At 51.7% G+C, this 19,422-nt stretch overlaps 3 protein-coding genes across 4 annotated transcripts; all 3 read left to right on the forward strand.

Moving 5' to 3' along the window:
* The first annotated feature begins 1,785 nt into the window (after positions 1-1,785).
* C1qa (complement C1q A chain) lies at positions 1,786-5,076 on the forward strand. The gene is made up of 3 exons (XM_005081017.4): positions 1,786-1,911; positions 2,976-3,145; positions 4,315-5,076. The coding sequence occupies exons 2-3, from the start codon at positions 2,983-2,985 to the stop codon at positions 4,887-4,889; spliced, it is 738 nt and encodes a 245-aa protein (XP_005081074.1). The 5' UTR covers positions 1,786-1,911; positions 2,976-2,982; the 3' UTR covers positions 4,890-5,076.
* Positions 5,077-7,798: 2,722 nt separating this feature from the next.
* On the forward strand, positions 7,799-10,426 carry C1qc (complement C1q C chain). Its single transcript, XM_005081016.4, has 3 exons — positions 7,799-7,931; positions 8,200-8,392; positions 9,624-10,426. Exons 2-3 carry the CDS (start codon positions 8,212-8,214, stop codon positions 10,178-10,180), a joined length of 738 nt encoding a protein of 245 aa, XP_005081073.1. The 5' UTR covers positions 7,799-7,931; positions 8,200-8,211; the 3' UTR covers positions 10,181-10,426.
* A 3,489-nt stretch (positions 10,427-13,915) lies between these two features.
* C1qb (complement C1q B chain) lies at positions 13,916-19,047 on the forward strand. Of its 2 annotated transcripts, XM_013121200.3 has the most exons (4): positions 14,006-14,140; positions 15,751-15,842; positions 17,017-17,221; positions 18,311-19,047. In XM_013121200.3, the coding sequence occupies exons 3-4, from the start codon at positions 17,038-17,040 to the stop codon at positions 18,889-18,891; spliced, it is 765 nt and encodes a 254-aa protein (XP_012976654.1). In that variant the 5' UTR covers positions 14,006-14,140; positions 15,751-15,842; positions 17,017-17,037; the 3' UTR covers positions 18,892-19,047. The 2 variants fall into 2 exon arrangements, with proteins under 2 accessions (XP_005081072.2, XP_012976654.1); XM_005081015.4 differs by lacking the exon at positions 15,751-15,842 and having other exon boundaries at positions 13,916-14,140.
* The last annotated feature ends 375 nt before the right edge of the window (positions 19,048-19,422 follow it).

Here is a 19,422-nt window from a genome sequence, read left to right on the forward strand (position 1 = left end):
CAGACAGCTGTGAACAGGGAGAAAATTAATAAGTTAAAATTATTTTAGCCTCGCCGGGCGGTGGTGGTGCATGCCTTTAATCCCAGCACTTGGGAGGCAGAGGCAGGCAGATCTCTGTGAGTTCGAGACCAGCCTGGTCTACAAGAGCTAGTTCTAGGACAGCCTCTAAAGCCACAGAGAAACCCTGTCTCAAAAAACAAAAAAAATTATTTCAGCCTCATAGAGATGTAGATGATGGTTTTCCATTAGGCTTTATTGTCCCATAGAATGGTATTTTTTTAATTGCATTACATTTATTTTGTGCCTGCATGCACAGAGTCCACGTGGAGGTCAAAGGGCAACTTTCTAAAGTGGGCTCTCATTCTCCACCCTGTGGCTCTCCAGGAATTAAACTCCAGTCACCAAGCTTAACTCCAAAAGAACTTTAATCAGTATTGTATTTAACACAACAATCCTACAAACTTTCCAGAACTCTTTGTTATTTTGATGGGAATTCCTTCTTTCTCTTTTCTCTGTAGATACAAATGTAAATTTTGGATGCCCCTTCACTGAACCTATGGAGGTTCTGCTGGTCGCATCCTTCACAGGCCACAAAAGCTGACATGGTCTAAGAAGCTTGTATTACATTTCCTTGCTTATTTATTTATGCATGTGTATGAGGACTCACACAACACAGCACACATGTGGAGGTCAGAAAACAGTTCAGGTCACCAGCCTTGATGGCAGGTGCCTTTACCTGTTAGGCATCTCTCTGGCCGTTGTTGTTGTTGTTGTTTAGTATAGGGCCTCATGTAGCCCAGGTTAACTTCAAACTCATTATACAATCAAGGTGGCCTTGAGTTCCTGATCTTTCCTGTGTCTGCCTCTCCAGTGCTGGAATTATAGCCATGTGCCATTATACTTGCTGTAATGGTATATCAAACAACAACAACAAAAAACATGTAAATGTGTATGCAAATATTGCACATAGAAATATGTCTTTTAAAAAAAGCATTGCTAGGATGAAATCTGGGACCTTATACATTTTAGGTACGTCTCCAAGCTGAGCCACACACCAGTCTTGTGGCTCTGTTGTGTTTTGTTGCTGTTGTTGTTGTCTTAAATATTGATCTAAAGGACTTGGATATAGCTCAGTTGGTAGGGTACTTGTCTAGTATTCATGAAGCCCTGGGTTGGCTGCCCAGCTCTGGATAAACCAGGAACAACAGGGGTACCCTAGTAATCCCACCATGGTGGCACACACTCTTAATCCCAGCACTTGGGAGGCAGAGGCAGATGGAGGTCAGCCTGATCTACAGAGCGAGTTCCAGAAGAGCCACACAGAGAAACCCTGTTCAAATAAAAGGAATGAAGAGATAAAGAAAGAGAAAAAGAAAGGAAGGAAGAAGCTGAGAATGGAGAGATGTGGCAACTCCCAGAAGACTGGCTGCTAGGAAGTGGTGAGCTTCGAAACTGATTGCTGTGCCCTTGCCTCCCTGTGGCCTGTCCTCTCTGTCCCCAGTGGCCTGTGGGTTCCTTCTCCTTTGAGTTTTACAAGCACTTGGCCATGAGCTCTTGTATCTTACCTAATCATGAAAAAGACTCCCAAGTTTCAGATTCGAAGACAGATTCCTTCTGCCCTGATATTCTTTGCTTCTCTGGATCCCAAAGCCCCACCCAGCTCTTCCCCAAAGTCCCCTCCTCACAACCATGGCTGGGATAGGACATCCTGTGCCCCGATCTTGCTGAGGTCAGCTTAAAATTTCCATGCCTGGTGTCTGGCCCTGGGGAAGTTCAGGGGGCAGATTCCAGGAAGGGGAAGCGGGAAAGGATGTGAAACTTGGCCTCACTCTGGTGACACCCCTTTGCTGATGGATGTCCCACCATCAGCAAAGGGCCAGAGCATCCAGTCTGAGCTGACCACGGAGGCAGGTGAGGCCAAGCCGGAGGGGGAGGGGGGCTGGAAAAGCAAGGTAGATGGGCCGGTCTATACTACTGATGCAGGGAAGGAAGAATATTGTTGCTAACCAGTTCTATGCCAGGATGGATGGGGTGGGGAGCATTGGTTTAGGACCCAGAGCAGATGGTTGATGGGACTCCTATCCTCTGGCCAAAGCCTGGGGCAAGGTGAGAGAACCCAGACCCATGATTCTAACAGAGTTAATGGGTCCTGTCTCTCTCCTGTCAAAAAAAAACACAGAAAGTCAGGAAGCGGGTGGGGGAGCCAGAGCCCAGCAGCTGGACCAGCAGAGGGGTTTGCAGGGACAGTCAGTCCTCATATGGATGTAGAAAGGGGGCCAGTGCTGCTGGGAAGAAGGCAGATGTCTGTGAAAGCCTGTGAGCATGCACAGCTTGCCATCTGGGCCGGAGATTGTAATTAAAACAGTGCTGACGCTTGGTAAATATTTGTTCAATGAGATCCATCATCCGTGGGAGTATGTGAGCCTGTGTGTCCACAGAGTGGGGAGGTCTATGTGGGTATCAGAGCATGTGCTAAGCAGGTGCCCAGGAAAAAGTGTGAGGTTTGGAGATGGGGCTAGGGCTAGGATCAGGGCCAAGGTCAGGGTCAGGATCAAGACTAGGGTAAATACCGGGGTTAGGGCCACGGTCAGGGTCAGATCCAAGCTAGAGCTAGGAGGTAGGATTAAGGCTAGTGTTAAACCAAGGTCAGGATTAAGGCTAGAGCTATCTTGGATTAGGATTAGGGTAGGGGCTGGGTGCTAGGTTTAAGGTCAGAGCTAAGGTCAGGGTTATGGTTAGGGCTAGGAGCTAGGGTCAAGGTCATTGTTAGGGCTAGGGGATGGGTCAAGGTCAGAGTCAGGGCTAGGATTAGGGACCTATAGTTGATCATAGATGCTGAGGATATGTGTGTATCATGGGTGGACACCAAGGCCCCAGACAGGATCACAGAACCTTGCATGTGGGATTCTTTTGTGGGATAGATGTGTGTGATTCTGGGTGTCCAGCCTGCCCAGGGTTCCTATGTGTTGCTACAGGGACGACATGGAAACCTCTCGGGGATGGTTGGCGGCCTGTGTGTTGGCCATGACCCTGGTATCCACAGTGACCGAGGATGTCTGCAGAGCACCTAATGGGAAGGATGGGGTTGCAGGAAATCCTGGCCGCCCAGGGAGGCCAGGTCCCAAAGGAGAGAGAGGGGAGCCAGGTAAGCATTCTCTCCTGGGGCCCTGGTCCCACCGTCCTCAAGGCAATGACTTAGGAAGGTCCTGAAAAGCAATGGTGTACCTGAGTTCTCCCCAGGGGAACCTGAGGGCCTAGGCTTCTCTGGCACCTTGTCCCCAGCCCCTCCCCCTTCCTCCTCTGCAGAACAGGCAGCAAGGAGAACAGATGTGAAAAGCTTTATAACAGAACCCGAGATTCTAGAGTCAGGAGCCATCGCCTTGTTGGTTGACTTCAGACAAGTTACAGACTCTCTGAGCATCCAGTTCTCCTCTGTGAAATGGAGGCAGAGCCCTGCCTGGGGTGTAGGGAAAAGTCAGCCAGTAGCAGTGGCTGTAAGAGAGCCATTACAGCCTGGCATGTAAGAGAGACCAAAAAAAAAAAAGCTGCATGGTGTTGGCGCACACCTTTAATCCCAGCACTCAGGAAGATCTCTGTGAATTAGAGGCCAGCCTGGTCTACAGAGCAAGTTCCAGGATAGCCAAGGCTATACCAAGAAACCCTGCCCCCTCAAAAAAAAGCATCTAAGAAAAAAAATCAGCCATTAACAACTGCTCTTTGCAGTTCCTTCCAGATCCCTACTCCATCCCTGATCCCCTGTCCACTCTACCCTGTCAGAACACATCACTGTAAGGGGGATAGGGAGTGAAGGGGCTATATGACCAGAGCCCAAAGCAGGAAGGAAAGGCACCCTATCATCCACAGCCTCCGGGTCTCCAGAAGGTGGAAAGAACCCTCAACACCGACCCAATCTGCACAATGTGCACACACACACACACACACACACACACACACACACACACACACACACACACACACGCCTCCCCCACCCTCATGCCCTCCCCCCACAAGGTCCCAAATCTGAGAGAGGAGTTTGTGATCTGGAGGCATGTGAAGTGACGGCCATGGGCAGAACTCAGCTGGGCAGCCAGAGTGCCCCACGCTTCCTAGAATCCGGGCTCTGCCACACGACCGCTTTGCTTCACTCCATTTTTGTGGATGAAGCCAGGGCTCAGAGAGGTTGGCATGCTTGCCCAACGCCACACAGCCAGTCAGCCCAGTCGGACTCAGTCTCTTAAAAGCAAAGGCTCTTTCTATGAGGACTGGACTCCATACCCACGATGCCCCCATTCACCAATCTGTTCTTTCCACCAGGAGCTGCTGGCATCCGGACCGGCATCCGAGGCCTTAAAGGAGACCAGGGGGAGCCTGGGCCCCCTGGAAAACCTGGCAATATGGGGTTCCCAGGGCCCACTGGGCCCCTGGGGAGCAGCGGCCCCCAAGGACTGAAGGGTATCAAAGGCAATCCAGGCAATATCAGGGATCAGCCCCGGCCAGCTTTTTCAGCCATTCGGCAGAACCCCCCGACAATTGGCAATGTGGTTGTCTTTGACAAGGTCATCACCAACGAGGAGGGCCCATACCAGAACAAGACAGGCCGCTTCATCTGTGCGGTGCCCGGCTTCTATTACTTCACCTTCCAAGTAACCTCCAAGAGGGACCTTTGTCTGTCTCTCATGTCCTCCTCCCATGGCCAGACCAGGAGTTCCCTGGGTTTCTGTGATGTCAACAGCAAGGGGCTCTTCCAGGTGATCTCAGGGAGCACGGTGCTCCACCTGCAGCGAGGGGACCACGTGTGGATTGAGAAGGACCCTGCAAAGGGTGGCATTTACCAAGGTACCGAAGTCGACAGCGTCTTCAGCGGATTTCTCATTTTCCCCTCTGCCTGAGCTGGGGGCCACCCCACATTCCACCGCCTCCTCCACTCCCCGCTGTGGGGCCCTGCCTGCACCCCTTCTCTCTGCTAAGTGAAGGAGCTGCAATTGGGGCTTTGCCAGCCCCGGGGCGGGGCTGACTTGGAGGGCCCTGAGGACTGGTGCCTCTCTGCACTTTCTGGAATAAATGACCCCATCTGTGTCTGTGGCTTGAGATGTGGTGGTTGTTCCGGGCATTGGGCAGGAAGGAGGCATAAAACTGGCCACTGCTAACTGCTTGAGAGGCAGCAGTGTTAACACTGTACACAAATGTTGTCAGGTAGGGAGGGGCTAGTGGACAATCCAGACTCCATCCCATGCTAGCTGCCAGATCACATGGAGTGGCCTCAGTTTCCAAATCTGCTAAATGGTACTAGTAGTGGAAGCTCCATGGTTGGGGGAGGGACTCTGCTGCTGCTGTGGACCAGTGTGTGAAAACTTCAGACAGGGCCTATTGCTGCTCTGTTTTGTCCGTCTTGCTAGCCAAGCTCCAAGGGGAGTATTCTTACCGTGTCTCCAAGATAATGGCATTGAAACTCGCGCAGGGGTTGGGGGTGGGAATCAGGATCTTCGATTCCCAAGTGTATTGCCACAATCCCACAGTCTCATACACAATCACATAGGAAGCCAACACACACAGTTTCACAGCAACCACACACTGTCTCCTGCTCACACACCTACTACCCTCAGGACTCACAATGTCCCCCATTCCTGGGCCGAGACTCACCCACCCCTCACCAGAACTTGGACTCAGGGACTTCCTCTCAGCATACTATGTACACCCTTGGAGGTACACACTAGTTACTATGTACAGCCTTGGAGGCACACACTAGTTACTATGTACAGCCTTGGAGGCACACACTAGTTACTATGTACACCCTTGGAGGTACACACTAGTTACTATGTACACCCTTGGAGGCACACACTAGTTACTTCTCCAAGTACACACACACACACACACACACACACACACACACTATTTCTCCAAACACACATACACATATGTGCACACACGATGTGCATGTCCCCACATGCACAGGAATAAGAAAGCCTGTGTTTTTCCCCACACTAACCCCTACCCCACATGCTCACACTTCGGAGTCACGGATGATCCCTCCTGTTCACTGGCTGGTGCATCTGGTCTCAGAGTTATCTCTGACACGTCCCTCATGTCCCTTTCTACATGGTAAATCACGTGTCATCCCTGCAGCCTAGAGTCTCCGAGGTTGGGAAGAAGTGGGGCACTCCAGGGAGAGAGAGTGGACCCCTCAGCCCCAGGCCACCACCACACGACCCCCAGAGCTCCTTGGCTTCTTGGTCCACTCTGCCCCCAGCTCTCCCTGACCCCTGAATGTATACCTCCACATTGACTTTGGGGACACCGTGTGCTGACTTTCCGTAGCCACAGAGTGCAAAACGGTTGCAGACACTGAGGCTTCATGAAAGGAGCCTGCTGGAAGATAGAGGATCTGCATCTAAGCCAGGCTGTCTCGCCCCAAAGTGGAGGGCTCCTGTCACTTGTGGGGTACTGAGAGGAAGGGGAATGTCTGAACTAGTAGATGGGGAGGGTTGACCCCCTCCTGAGCCTGCATTCCAGCCAATCTCACCCCTTCACCTGCAAATCTCAGTTCGTCTGAGCCTGGAAGCTGAGCCAGGCAGAAGGTGGGCGGGGCAGAGAGGGCTGAGCGCAGACCGAGACTGCCACCTGCTGGGAGAGCTAGACATGGTACAAGGGTGACCAAGACAGAAGAGAGCAGGTTCCATTAGTCTCACAATGCAGAGGCCACAATGCTTGCTCCTCTCAGCCCTGGGTGGCTAGTGCATTGTCACCCTGGCCTCATGGAGTATCCTGGGATGTAAGTGGAAGGGTTGTCAGAATGATTGGGAGAAGAAGACCCTGAGGGCTACTTAGCTAGGCAGCCTGAACTGTTAGCGTGGACCAGGGTGTAGCATATGCATGGTGCAGAATCCTCCCCCTGCCCTACACAGGACCTCACCCAAGTCCAGGCAATAAGAGGGCAAGGCTGGGCAGCTCTGCTGCCCCAAACTTACTTTCATTCTAAAACTTCCACTTGAAGAAAGAGATAGGGAGATGCCTGGGCTGACCAGTAAAATCCCCAGGAGCAGAGGCAAGGTAGGGATGATGCGGGTTGTGGAAGTGCATCAAGGTGGTGGGGGCCCAGCAAGGGAAGAGGTAGCAGCAGTCAGGTCCTGGCACCCCACAGCCGAGGGTAAAAGGATCTGCAGAGCAGCGATCCTGTCTACTGATCAGGGAGTCCCCAACAAGGGCAGGCCGAGACTCCAGCTCTTTAGCCAGACCAGCTGATGCGCAGAGGCAAAGCAAGCTCGCCCTGGCTTCCTTCCCTGAGCCTGACAATGGAATGGGTATGTGGATGTTTCTAGAATAAGCCCACCACTTGACAGCTGCATGTGAGCCTTGTTTCTAAGGAGCTGATGAACACAGGGGTCACCCTGACAACTCTTCAGTGTGTGACTTAGGGCAGGTCTTCTCTTCTGGAAGAGGGACTAACTTCACCTCAGAGAGAGGGAAGGACAATGAACCTCAGGCACGGTGAATGACATAGAATGGCCACCCTGCCCTGGGGGACAGCTGTGCCCTGGGCTCAGGTCTATGCACAAACACATGTCACACACACACACACACACACACACACACACACACACACACACACGCACGCACACACATGCATGCAGGTACCCATCCTGCCGTTCCCAGGATGAGGGGCTAGCAGACACTTCCTCATTTTATCACACATGACCTAAGGCCAGGAAAGGAAGGGGTGAACAAAGATGTCACTGTGGTCAACCTGGCTCAGAGCCTAAAAGAAAGTGTGAAGTCAGGAAAAATTGCTGGAAAGAGGATGTGGGATTAGGGTGATGTGGGGGGGGGGCACCAGAGCCTGCTCTGGGCAGTTCTCTGTCCATTCTGACAGTGTCCTCCTGTCTGAGAGAACAGGACATCTCTGTGATTAGGCCTGAAGTCTCCTGCACCCTCAGGTGAGGCTGGGACCCTGCCCGGGTGGGAGTGAACGCAGTTTCCCCCCAGGTTCCTTCCTGAGCCATGGGGCCAGGACTAGCTCTGTTTGCTGAGCTTAAGACCTGGGCCTTAGAAGAGACCCGACTACCCATCTGTCCACCATCCATCTAACCATCATCTGTGCATGGATGTGGACTCCCCAGGGTGAAGGGTATGGGAGGGGGCAGAGCAATGAGGGGAATAAGGGCAAGCGGGGAGTTCGGTACCAGCTCCCGTTTCTCCCCACAGACCCTCCTCAGGATGGATGTGGGGCCCAGCTGCCAGCCCCAGCGTGGACTCTACTTGATGCTGCTTCTACTGGTTCTGACACCCAGGAGCCAGGCCAACCCCAGCTGCTATGGAATCCCAGGGATGCCAGGCCTGCCAGGGACCCCTGGGAAGGATGGGCATGATGGCCTGCGGGGGCCCAAGGGTGAGCCAGGTGAGTCTGCGAGCCTCTATTTCAGCAGGCTTAGTTTCTTTGTCCTCAGAGTCCTGGCTGCAGCCCCCGGCTGACTTCTGGTGACCTTGTAGCCTGTTGCCCTCGTTTGCCTCATCTTGCGGAAGGGAGTTAAGGACAGCCCCTGTCCCTGCAGGCAGATATCAGCCTGCTAACATGCATGTGGACACTTAGGGAAGGTGGCCCACCCTGGCTGCTCTGGGTGCACTGACTGTCGGGTCAAAGCCACACCCACCACCTCCCCCTTTGCCAGCTTGCACAAGTGTCTTAACCACGCAATACCTCAGTTTCCACATCTGTGAAACCTGCTTCTCAGGGGGTCACAACTTTGATAAGTTTGCATATGTGGCAAAATTAAGTACCTGGCAGGTTGGATGGTCTCTGTCAATCAAGATGCAAGGGGCCGGTGGTCAGGACTTCTGATGGGTGTCCTGATGTGAGTGGGCAGCTAGGGTTAGGTAGGAGAGGAGGGTAGGTGTGGTATCCGCTTCCCCAAGTGAGCATGCTTCTCTGAGAGGTCAGGGGTACTCGGGCATGAGGGAGGCTGGGTGTGACTGAACAGCACTCATGAGGACAGAGGCATGTGGTGGTGGGCTGTGGTAGGGGTGGGGCTAATGGAAGGTTCCTTAAGAATGTCATACTGCCCTCTTTCCTCTAAGCTACCGAATGGAATCTTGGGACTCTGGAAGGAAGTACTCACTTCAGGGGGGAGTCAGTGAGCCGACCCCCACCCCCGCCACCCCCAGGGCTGCACTTTAGGGAACCCTGCTCATAGTTCTGTGACCCCCACCCCAGGCACCAGGCTCAGCTCCGGTGTTCTCTGAGCCCTGTGCATGTTCACCTCCCAGAGCTGATGAATGTCTCAGGCATGCTTTACAAACGGGAGAAGTGAGGCCCAAATGGTTTGCTTCTCCTTTGCAAATGTCAAAACCGGCATCGGGAGATCAAGCAACTGGCTCAAAGTCACATAGTGACTCTTGTTCCTCTCCTTCACTGCCACTTGGGCCCCTCTTCTGCCTCTTCCACCACAGATTTGGAAAGTGAGACAGGGATGGGCCAAGGGCAGGTCCTAGCAGAGCCCCCCACACACCCCATGCCTCTTCTTCCTGGTCAGAGCCACCTGGGCAGCACAGGCTAGAGGTCACTGCCAGACCCACTTGGGGTCCCCCTTCCCATCCCCTGCGCTATCACTTCCTGTCTGCTCTCTCTTTAGGAATCCCAGCTATCCCCGGGACGCGAGGACCCAAGGGTCAGAAGGGCGAGCCTGGCATGCCTGGCTATCGTGGAAAAAATGGCCCCATGGGGCCCTCAGGGTTGCCAGGGGATCCAGGCCCCCGGGGACCTCCCGGCGAGCCAGGCGAGGAGGGACGGTACAAACAGAAGCACCAGTCAGTGTTCACGGTCACCCGGCAGACGGCCCAGTACCCCGCAGCCAATGGCCTGGTCAAGTTCAACTCGGTGATCACCAACCCTCAGGGGGACTACGACACCAGCACAGGGAAGTTCACCTGCAAGGTGCCAGGCCTCTATTACTTTGTCTACCACGCGTCCCAGACAGCCAACCTGTGCGTGCAGCTGCTGCACAACAGCGTCAAGGTGACCAGCTTCTGCGACCACATGTCCAACAGCAAGCAGGTCAGCTCTGGGGGAGTGCTGCTGCGGCTGAAGGGCGGAGATGAGGTGTGGCTGGCCGTCAACGACTACAACGGCATGGTGGGCACTGAGGGCTCCGACAGCGTCTTCTCAGGCTTCCTGCTGTTCCCCGACTAGAGTGGCAAGCTGGATCCGCCCCCACCTCGATCCCTCTGCTTCCTCCATTCTCACTCAGACCCTCCACACTGCTGACCTCTTCCTCCAGGAAGTCCACCCGGCTCCTGATCCATCAGCCGGCTGACTCCCCTGAGCTTCCTAAGGAGCCGCCCACTGGTACCATTCCTGTGGCAGTTTACCAGTACCTTGAGACTGTTTGCTTGTCTCAGGTGGGGAGACACATAAATAAATAGATCGCTAAATGTGCATGGCCCAGATTTCTCGCTGGGAGGCCTTGAACTTGGCTTGTACAGTTTTGCATCTGTGAGTTCGTGCTGAGTGAAGGGATGATTTGGGGTGAACTAATGAATGCTGAAACGGGCGAGGTAATGACTAAAAACAGAACAAATGAATGAGCCATTATAAGCCCATACTAGCTAGCGTGTAAGTCCTTCTCATGCATCCAGGTGCTTAACGCTCACACTCGTGTTCTGAGATGAACACGGATACATGGATAGGAGAGAGGATCAAGCCCCTGATGGCTGACACACAGATTCTAGGAACCGCAGGAGGCTGTCTAAAACATGACTGCCCTTAAGCTGCCAAGTTTGGGCTATGAAATTCCTGATGGCAGGGACAGGTCACCGAAGTCTTCTGAGTACCAGGGAGGTTCATCGGGGGTGCCTGAGTTCAGAAAATGCAAAGTGTGCAGTTGTCAGGCTACAGGAAATAGCTCAGCGGTTAAGAGCGCGTGCTGTTCATGCAGAGCTTGGTTCCCAGCACTCCCATCAAGCAGCTCATGAATGCCTGGAACTCCAGGGGATCTGATATCCTTTTCTGGACTCCACAGTCACCTGTACTCATAATGTACATAACTCTGCTCACACACACACACACACACACTTAAAAATGATGCTAAAAAATATCACAAAGTGCAGCTGTCTCGGGCAGAGAGGTATGAAGGAGCCCCCCAGTCTGTGAGAACCAGTCCCAACCAGCTAGAATCTCAGCCTGCCACATGAGGCTCAAGAGGATGCAGCTTAGCCTGCACCCCTGGCACCAATAAATAATAAATAAATAATCCTCAACTCAGGTGAATGAGTGTTCTGTGTCATTCTGCAAAGGGTCCCTGGCTGTCCCTTCGCGCTATTGAAACTATCCACTCAGCTTTGAGCAATGTCCTTCAACCAAGATCACCTCCTCCATGAAGTCTGCCCTGATTCCCCCACAATGTCTTTCATAGGCTTGGACCCCAAACCCAGTTTTCAAAGTCAGGTAGTATAGAAAATCAACCTAAAGACATTCAAAACAAAGCTAGATTTTTGTTTTAAGGTAGCAGTAGGTGGGCTGCAGGTGACTCTGGTGCGCATGGTCCACGGAACAGCTTCAGTCACTCACCTATTCATGGTTCAGCATTCCCTGCAGGACTGTGAGCAGCCCTATGTGGGAATCCTGTGATGCTCATGAATCCTGTAGAGGCTCATGAAATGGACAAAATGGCACAGAGAGAAATAAAGATGCACGCATACATGCACAGGAGGAAACACACACACACAAACACACACATGTGTGCTACACACACACACACACACACACACACACACACACACGTGCTCACACACACAGCAGAAGGCCAGGGCTGAGGAGCCCCGCCTGGCTCACTGCATCTGGGCACTCAGCAGGGCCAGCCTGGGTCACTGGCCACGGCATGCCCAGCTGTCCCTCCATCAACCACTTAGCGGTTCACCCGGCAATGCCCCGCGTGATAAATCTTTCTTCTCATTTTTCTTTGGTTAAAAAAATCAATGTGTTGCTTATGTCAGCCATGGAGTCAGAGTCAGTGCCTGTACTTGGGAAACAACAGGGTTTTTCACCCCCGCCCCTTTTCCTCCAGAATTGCTTCCTTGTCCTTGCTACATCAAGATGAGCAGACCTTGGAATACGCCAACGCACTGGCCACGTGGAGGACGTGGGTTCTGAGGGCTGGGACAAGGCGGAAGCAGAAAAAGACTCTTACTGTAGGGGGCTTCTTTGGGCAACTGGATTTCTCTCATTTTTCTCCACATTTAGGTGTCACTCTCTATCAGGAAGTGAAGGAAGAGATACAACCTCCCACTTAGGGACCAAGGCTGAGGGACTCCCCCTCAGCTCCTGATCCCTGAGTATTGACCCTGCCAGGGACCCTTCAGCTCCTGATCCCCAGGTATAGACCCCACCTGCTCCAAGCTTGGCTCCTCTTCATACAGATGGTACTGTGTCTGGGAGCACTTTGGCCCTGAACTTTTAGGGTTCCTTTCCTGTCTCACCAACAGCCCCAGGAGACAGGCTCCCCCATCTCTGATGTAGACCTGAGGGAACTCCAGTTAGTAACGTGCTTAAGCCTACATGATTGGAGAGTTGGAGTTCAAACTCGAGATGCCCGTCCCAAATCCCCCACTGCATCTGTTTCCTGCTTTTCACATGCTGCTTCTCCAGGTTCAAGTTCAGGATGAGCTTGTCCTGTTGTCACTTACTCCGGAGCAAGAGACTCTGAGAGCCTAGATGACCACGAGACCCTCTGGAGGACCCGAGGCTGAGTGTCATGATGCGTGCCTGTAATCCCAGTGTGCGGGAGGCAGAGACAAACAGATTTGGAGTCTGAGGTTGACCTGTCTGAGAACTAAATAAATAACAGAGGGTCTCCTGAACACGTAGCCCTCAGCTCTCTCTTCTCTTGTGAACCTGGCTGAGCCTAGAGACCTGGTTTCATCATATTGACCTCCTCTTTCCCTCTCCTCATTCCCACCCATAGGTTAACGCCTCATTCCCATCCATAGGTAACACGACAAGCCGAATACTGATCCCTCCTCTCCAAGCTCTCTGGCTTCAGGTCCCACCTTGGTCTATGGTTTTGAAACTCACTGATATTCTGGGGCATTTACCACAGAAATATTCAATGTCCATTGCCAGTCTTCCCTAAAGGGACGATCCACAGGAAAGGACTCATCGCTACTCCCTGGGGCCTTCTCCCCAGGTCCTTTGAGCCTCAGTTTCCCTGAATGCAAAAAGAGGGACAGGGTGGTCACAGCGACCTCCAAGCCTCCCTGCAGCTCTTGCTTGGCATCGTCTTTAGATCCCCATGCAGCAGTCCCCTGCCTGTGGCTATTATTGTCAAGGGCTCCAAGCCCTGTTGGGAGTGGAAGGAGTGGAATGAATAAGTAATGAATACATTTAAAATTCATTATTGGATTATTTTCTGGAGACAGAGAAGAGGGTAGAGGTGGAGAGCGGGAGGCAGAGAAAGAGATAAGGCCAGAAAGGGGACATCTAGGACACGAAGTGACATTCACAATTCACGAGCTGAGTACTATAGTTTGCTCTGTCCCATCTCCAATCCCGTCTCTATCCTCCCAGAGGTCAGTGAGAGCCAGAGTGTGTATAGCCGTGGTTCCATCACATAGTGGGGGAACTGGGGCTCCCCCTGAGTTCCCTGTATTGAGAGCATTTAGCTGGCATATGGCAGAGCTGTGGCAGGAATCAGGGTCTCTGACTCTGAAACCAGGGCACAGGCCTTGGATGGGCCTCTCTGCACCCATGGAGGGACATTAGTCCCCGAGGAAGTCATGTGCTCACGAGGCCCTGGCAGGCAAGCAGCCCTCTGGGGACAGTCCCCAAGAACAGGCTAGTCCCCCCAACCCTCACCCACCTGGATGCTGAGTTGACAAAACCATGCTAGCCATAACCATCATTTACAGAAACTCCCTCCCCAGGGGCAGAAACAGGACCTGAAACTGCCTGATGGCAGCAGGAAGAGGGGACAGATGGGTGAGAGAGTGGGGGTCAGTCTGTTGGACTTGGGAGGGGACACCAAGGGAAAGCCCTTCCTGCCTCCAGCCACCCATACTTCCGCTTTCTGCAGACAGCAGCAGGCTCTGGGCTCTGAGAACCCACTGCTGTCTGGCCAGGAGCATCACAGGATATCAGGACTCCATCCGAATTCAGGTAAGCATGCCAGGGCGGGGCAGGGAGAGGTGGATTAACTCGCCAAAACAGGCCTTGCTTCCAGCTATGAACACTTGAACTATTAAACAGACTGAATACTCAGAGTGCAAGCCCAGATCCACAACACAGGCTCTCTGGGGGTGAACTAGGGGTGGAGATGTCTGTGGCTACCTGGGCACAGGGGATGGGTAGGCAGCCTGTAACAGGACCACCTGGGATCTTGGTCTCGGGAACCTTGGAGACTTAAACCAAATACCACTGCTGTCTCCTGCATGCTAGTCATCCATCTGCAGCCGGTCTTATAACCTCTCTGGTCCCAAAACCCCTTCTGGGGAGAACAGAGCCTTTTATGTGTGTAGTAAACCCTGGCAGAGACCAAGCTTGATGCTATCGGCAGGGCAGAGGCAAAGGCTGGATAAGAACACAGGCCTCTTCTGTCACATGTCCTCAGCACCTGGAGTTAGAGGTCATTGTTGGTTAGTCCTGAGTGACAAAATTGAATCTGCAAAGGATACATGCTGTCCAAGGGACCTTAATCCTCCCTGTACCACCTCATTTAATACCACTGACAGTCCTGGAAGTCAGAAATGAATGATATCAAAGAGACCAGAGAAGTTAAACACCTGTCTGAGGTCACACAGCCAGGGAGCAGCAGACGGGAGTTCAAAGCTAAGTTGATTTGGCTCCATGCTAGAGTAGAAAAAGATGAGGGTCTGTTACCATGGGCTGGCAGAAGAGATGGGTGGTCCAACCAAGAGGGTTTGAAGGCCTCCCTACATCTGAGACTTGAGACCCCCAGTAGAGACTAGAGATTAGCATTGTCCCATTTTATGGAACAGTAAACTGTGCCCAGAGAGAAGTTCTGTCATAGCCCTGCCCCTGAACAGCTTGCTAAGTGATGCTGGGAGGTATTATCAAATAGTTGAGTTTCAGTTTCCTCATCTGTGGGATGGGAAGTCCATCACAACCCACCTCTCAGATGCTGTGGGAATCCTGCAGTGGGAGCTGCAGATTCTGTGAGAGCTCAGGGTTTCCCATTCTTACCAGGGTCTTCAGAGCTATGTGGGAGAAAGACAGGGCACCATTTGTTCCCTGCACCAGGGGTAACCTGGGAGGGCTTCCTGGAGGAAAAAGCCTTGACCAAAGGCTTGCAGAATGGCTATGCTGACCTGCTCAAAACAGTCCATGGCTTTCTTCTCTATTCCCTGGGATGAGAAGGGGGTAGTACAGCCCTCTCACACTGAGTCACAGTCCCCTAGGAACCTCTGGGATGGCCCTTTGTGGTCTATCTCTGTCCTACCTCAGGCCACACTACCTTTTTTATACTTATTTTATAACTAATAAAATTTTTAAGAATTCGATTTATGGTGTGCAGTGGTGGTGCACACCTTTAATCCTGGCACCTGGGAGGCAAAGCAGGTGGATTTCTGAGTCCGAGGCCAGCCTGGTCCACAGAGAAAATTCAAGAACAGCTAGGGTTGCCCAGAGAAAATCTGTCTCAAAAGCCAAAAATTCATTAATTAAATAACAATAATAAACTAGATGTATTTATTTTATTTTGCCTGCATGTATGTATGTATGTCTGCCACATGCATGCCTGGTGCCTGCAGAGATCAGAAGAGGAAATCAGATCCCCCAGAGCTTTAGTTATAGACAGTGGTGAACTGCCTTGTGAGTTCTGGGAATCGAACCTGGGTCTTCTGTAAGTATAAGTATTCTTACCCACTGAGCCATCTCTCCAGCCTGATATTTTTATTAGTTTTAATTATGTGTAAGTGTGTGTGTATGTGGGTGTGTACAGGTGTCTTAAGGAGGCCAGAGGTGTTGCATTCCTTAGAGCTGGAGTTACAGACATTGGTGAGCTGCCTCATGTGGGTGCTGAAAACTGAACTCAGGTCCTCATCAAGTATTTTTAACCTCTGAGACACCTTTCTGGAACATTCAGATCTCACCCAAAACATTACTTGTCTCCTGTGGATAAAACAGTCCTGTTGAGATAAGCCCCTCCAACCCCAGCCCATCCTCCTCCCTCAGGACACCATTGTCCATCTTCCAGAGCACCCATCAGTCTGTGTCAATCTCAGTTTACTTGTGTACTTTTTGACTGTTACCTCTTAGTAACAAAGGACTTTGGGAGCAGAGACCCTCTCTGCCTTGTTGTCACTCTACCCTCAAGGGTATGAAAGGCAATTTGTAAACATATAGATGCAAGCATGTGCACATACATGAATACATGGGTGCAAGAATGCATAGGCGAATGCATGGGTGGATGATGGAATGAATGGATGGATGATTAAATGGATGGACAGATGGATGGATAGATGGATGGATGGATGGATACTTGTATGCATGCATGCATTCATACATATCTGTGGACACATGAGTGCATGGATGGATGAATGGAGCAGTAGACAGGCAAATGAATGGTTGAATGGTAAATAAATGAATGAGGAGAAAGGTGAATGAATGAATAGATGGATGATGGTTGGAGATATGTATGATGGTGGATAGATAGATGATTGAAGAGATCAGCAGATGATAGATGAATAGGTGGGTGGATAGAGACTAGACGAATAGTAGGAGAGATGGATAGATGGGTAATTGGATGGATGGGTTGATGGGTGGATTGATGGAAAGCAGATTATGGGATGAACGGATAGATGATGAATAGATGAGTAGTTAGAGACACGGATGGATGGACGGATGGATGGATTGCTGATGGATGGAAGAAGAGTTGGATGGATAGGTGGATGGAATGATGGATAAATAGACATCTGGGGAGATGGAGAAGTGGGTAGATGGATAAATGAAAGGATGGGTTAATGAATGATGGGAGCTACCCAGGCAGTGACTTTCCACATGTTCTCACCCTGTAGGAGTCCCCAGAGGCTGAACCGATGAAGACGACGTGGTGGCACAAGGTCTCAGCGCCATTGTTCCTGCTGCTCCTGGGCTTTCTCCATGTCTCCTGGGCCCAAAGCAGCTGCACTGGGCCCCCGCGCATCCCCGGCATCCCCGGCATCCCTGGGGTTCCTGGCTCTGATGGCCAACCTGGCACTCCGGGGATAAAAGGGGAGAAAGGTACTGCACACATTGGGAACACAGTAATGTTGCTGGTCATGACACATCTTCTACATTCCAAATCACAGTCATATGCCGTAGAGATCACAAGAGAATTTGATACTCCAGTATCTTTCCATGAAGGGCTTCTGTTTGTCCTTTTGCAGGCAGGGAAATTGTGTGGGAAGGCAGCCCAGGCAGTAGTGAGGCTCAGACCAAACAATGGATCCTCCTCTGTGCTAGGACAATGTGGTACAGTGCCTCAGTCAGGTGCTCACTCTGCCCTCCAGGATAAGCAGCCGCCCTCATCTGTAAGTCATGGCAGGTGCAGACTTGAGAGGCCCCTTGATATGAAGATCCCTCTGTAAATGTAGTTTCATTTGATCCATGAGCTATGATCCTCTCTCTGTGGCAGCCTCTCTTCTCTCAGAAGTCCACAGTTTCTCAAAATACAACCATCCCTATTTCACAGATGAGGAAGCTGAGCCTCAGAGACTGTGTCTCATTGTGTCTAGGAGACACAACTAAGAATGGCAGACATAAAAAAAAAAGAATGGCAGACATTACATAGGACACGTCTGTGTCTCTAGAGCGTACACTCTCGGCACTGTGCTCTGATTTTCCACTGGAACATTCCTTCTGTCTTATGATGCTGGGACCACGGCAGCGTAGAGTGATGATGTGAGAGAAATTCTACCATCCACAACTAGGTGTAGCTAGAGGTATGCTGTGATCAATTAAGGACATCTGCCATGGGCTAGGAAAGAGAAAAGATGGCATGTGTGCTGGGAATTCATTGCCCCTGCTTCTGGCATAAGCTTGACAAAGGTGTATATGCTTAGGACAAGAACAGGGTTCACATCTCCATGAGGGTGCCACTCACTCAACCCCTGGGCATCAATCAGCTCCCCATGATTGTCAAACCCAACCCAGAGTTAAAGATCTGGAGTAGAGGGAGACTAGGAGGCGCTCTCTGGCATGACCACTATTTTATAGTTAGTAAGTTGGACCCAGAAAGGTGCAAGGAACCACCCAAGGTCCCAGTCCAATCTCTTCCTTTTGTCACAGTGACTTCTAGTTTTCTCTTTTCTCTTGATTCTTTTTCTCCAGGGATTCCTGGACTGGCTGGAGACCATGGTGATCTTGGAGAGAAAGGGGACCCGGGGACCCCTGGGATTCCAGGCAAAGTTGGTCCCAAGGGTCCTGTTGGCCCTAAAGGTGCTCCAGGACCCCCTGGAGCCCGTGGTCCCAGAGGTGACTCGGGAGACTACAAGGCTACACAGAAAGTAGCTTTCTCTGCTCTGAGGACCATCAACAGCCCCCTGCGACGGGACCAGGCCATCCGCTTTGAAAAGGTGATCACCAATGTGAATGAAAACTATGAGCCACGAAGTGGCAAGTTCACCTGCAAAGTGCCTGGCCTCTACTATTTCACCTACCACGCCAGTTCCCGAGGGAACCTGTGCGTGAACCTCGTGCGTGGCCGGGATCGGGATCGCATGCAGAAGGTGCTCACCTTCTGTGACTATGCCCAGAACACCTTCCAGGTCACCACAGGCGGTGTAGTCTTGAAGTTGGAGCAAGATGAGGTTGTCCACCTGCAGGCCACGGACAAGAACTCCCTGCTGGGCATCGAAGGAGCCAACAGCATCTTCACCGGCTTTCTGCTTTTCCCTGACATGGATGCATGATCACAAGGTCAAATCATACCTATTCATGACCATCTCCTGCCTCCCTACCAGCAATCCTCCCTGTATTCCTGACATCACCCCTGGTCTGCCCGAAGCCCAGGCCAGAGTCCTGTAGATGTTACAGAATAAATGGGCAAATAAACCTTCAAGGCCAAAGGACAGTGGTCTAATTTGAGTCTTTGTCCCAGGACCTGTCTCATAGGAGAGCTGAGAAGTGCTAGTCAAAGAATGAATGAGTGAATTTTCACAGACTGGGGAGGTGGCTCCGTCAGTAAGGTACTTACCTTGCAAGCACGAGGACCTGAGTTCAAGCCCTAGCACACACATAAAAATGTTGAGCATGGCAGCATGCACTTGTATTGTCAGCACTGGGAAAACAGACAGGGGGGTGGATCTCTGGAGTTCAGCAGCCGGTCAGTCTAGGAAATCAGTGAGCTCCAGTTTCAGTGAGAGAGCCTGTCTCAAAGGAGGTTCCTGAGAAATGACACCAAATGTCCTTTTGGCTTCCCGTGCTTGAATGCACAGTGCACG

The sequence above is a fragment of the Mesocricetus auratus genome, unplaced genomic scaffold (assembly GCF_017639785.1).
Source record: "Mesocricetus auratus isolate SY011 unplaced genomic scaffold, BCM_Maur_2.0 Super-Scaffold_100014, whole genome shotgun sequence".
NCBI classification, from domain to species: Eukaryota; Metazoa; Chordata; class Mammalia; order Rodentia; family Cricetidae; genus Mesocricetus; species Mesocricetus auratus.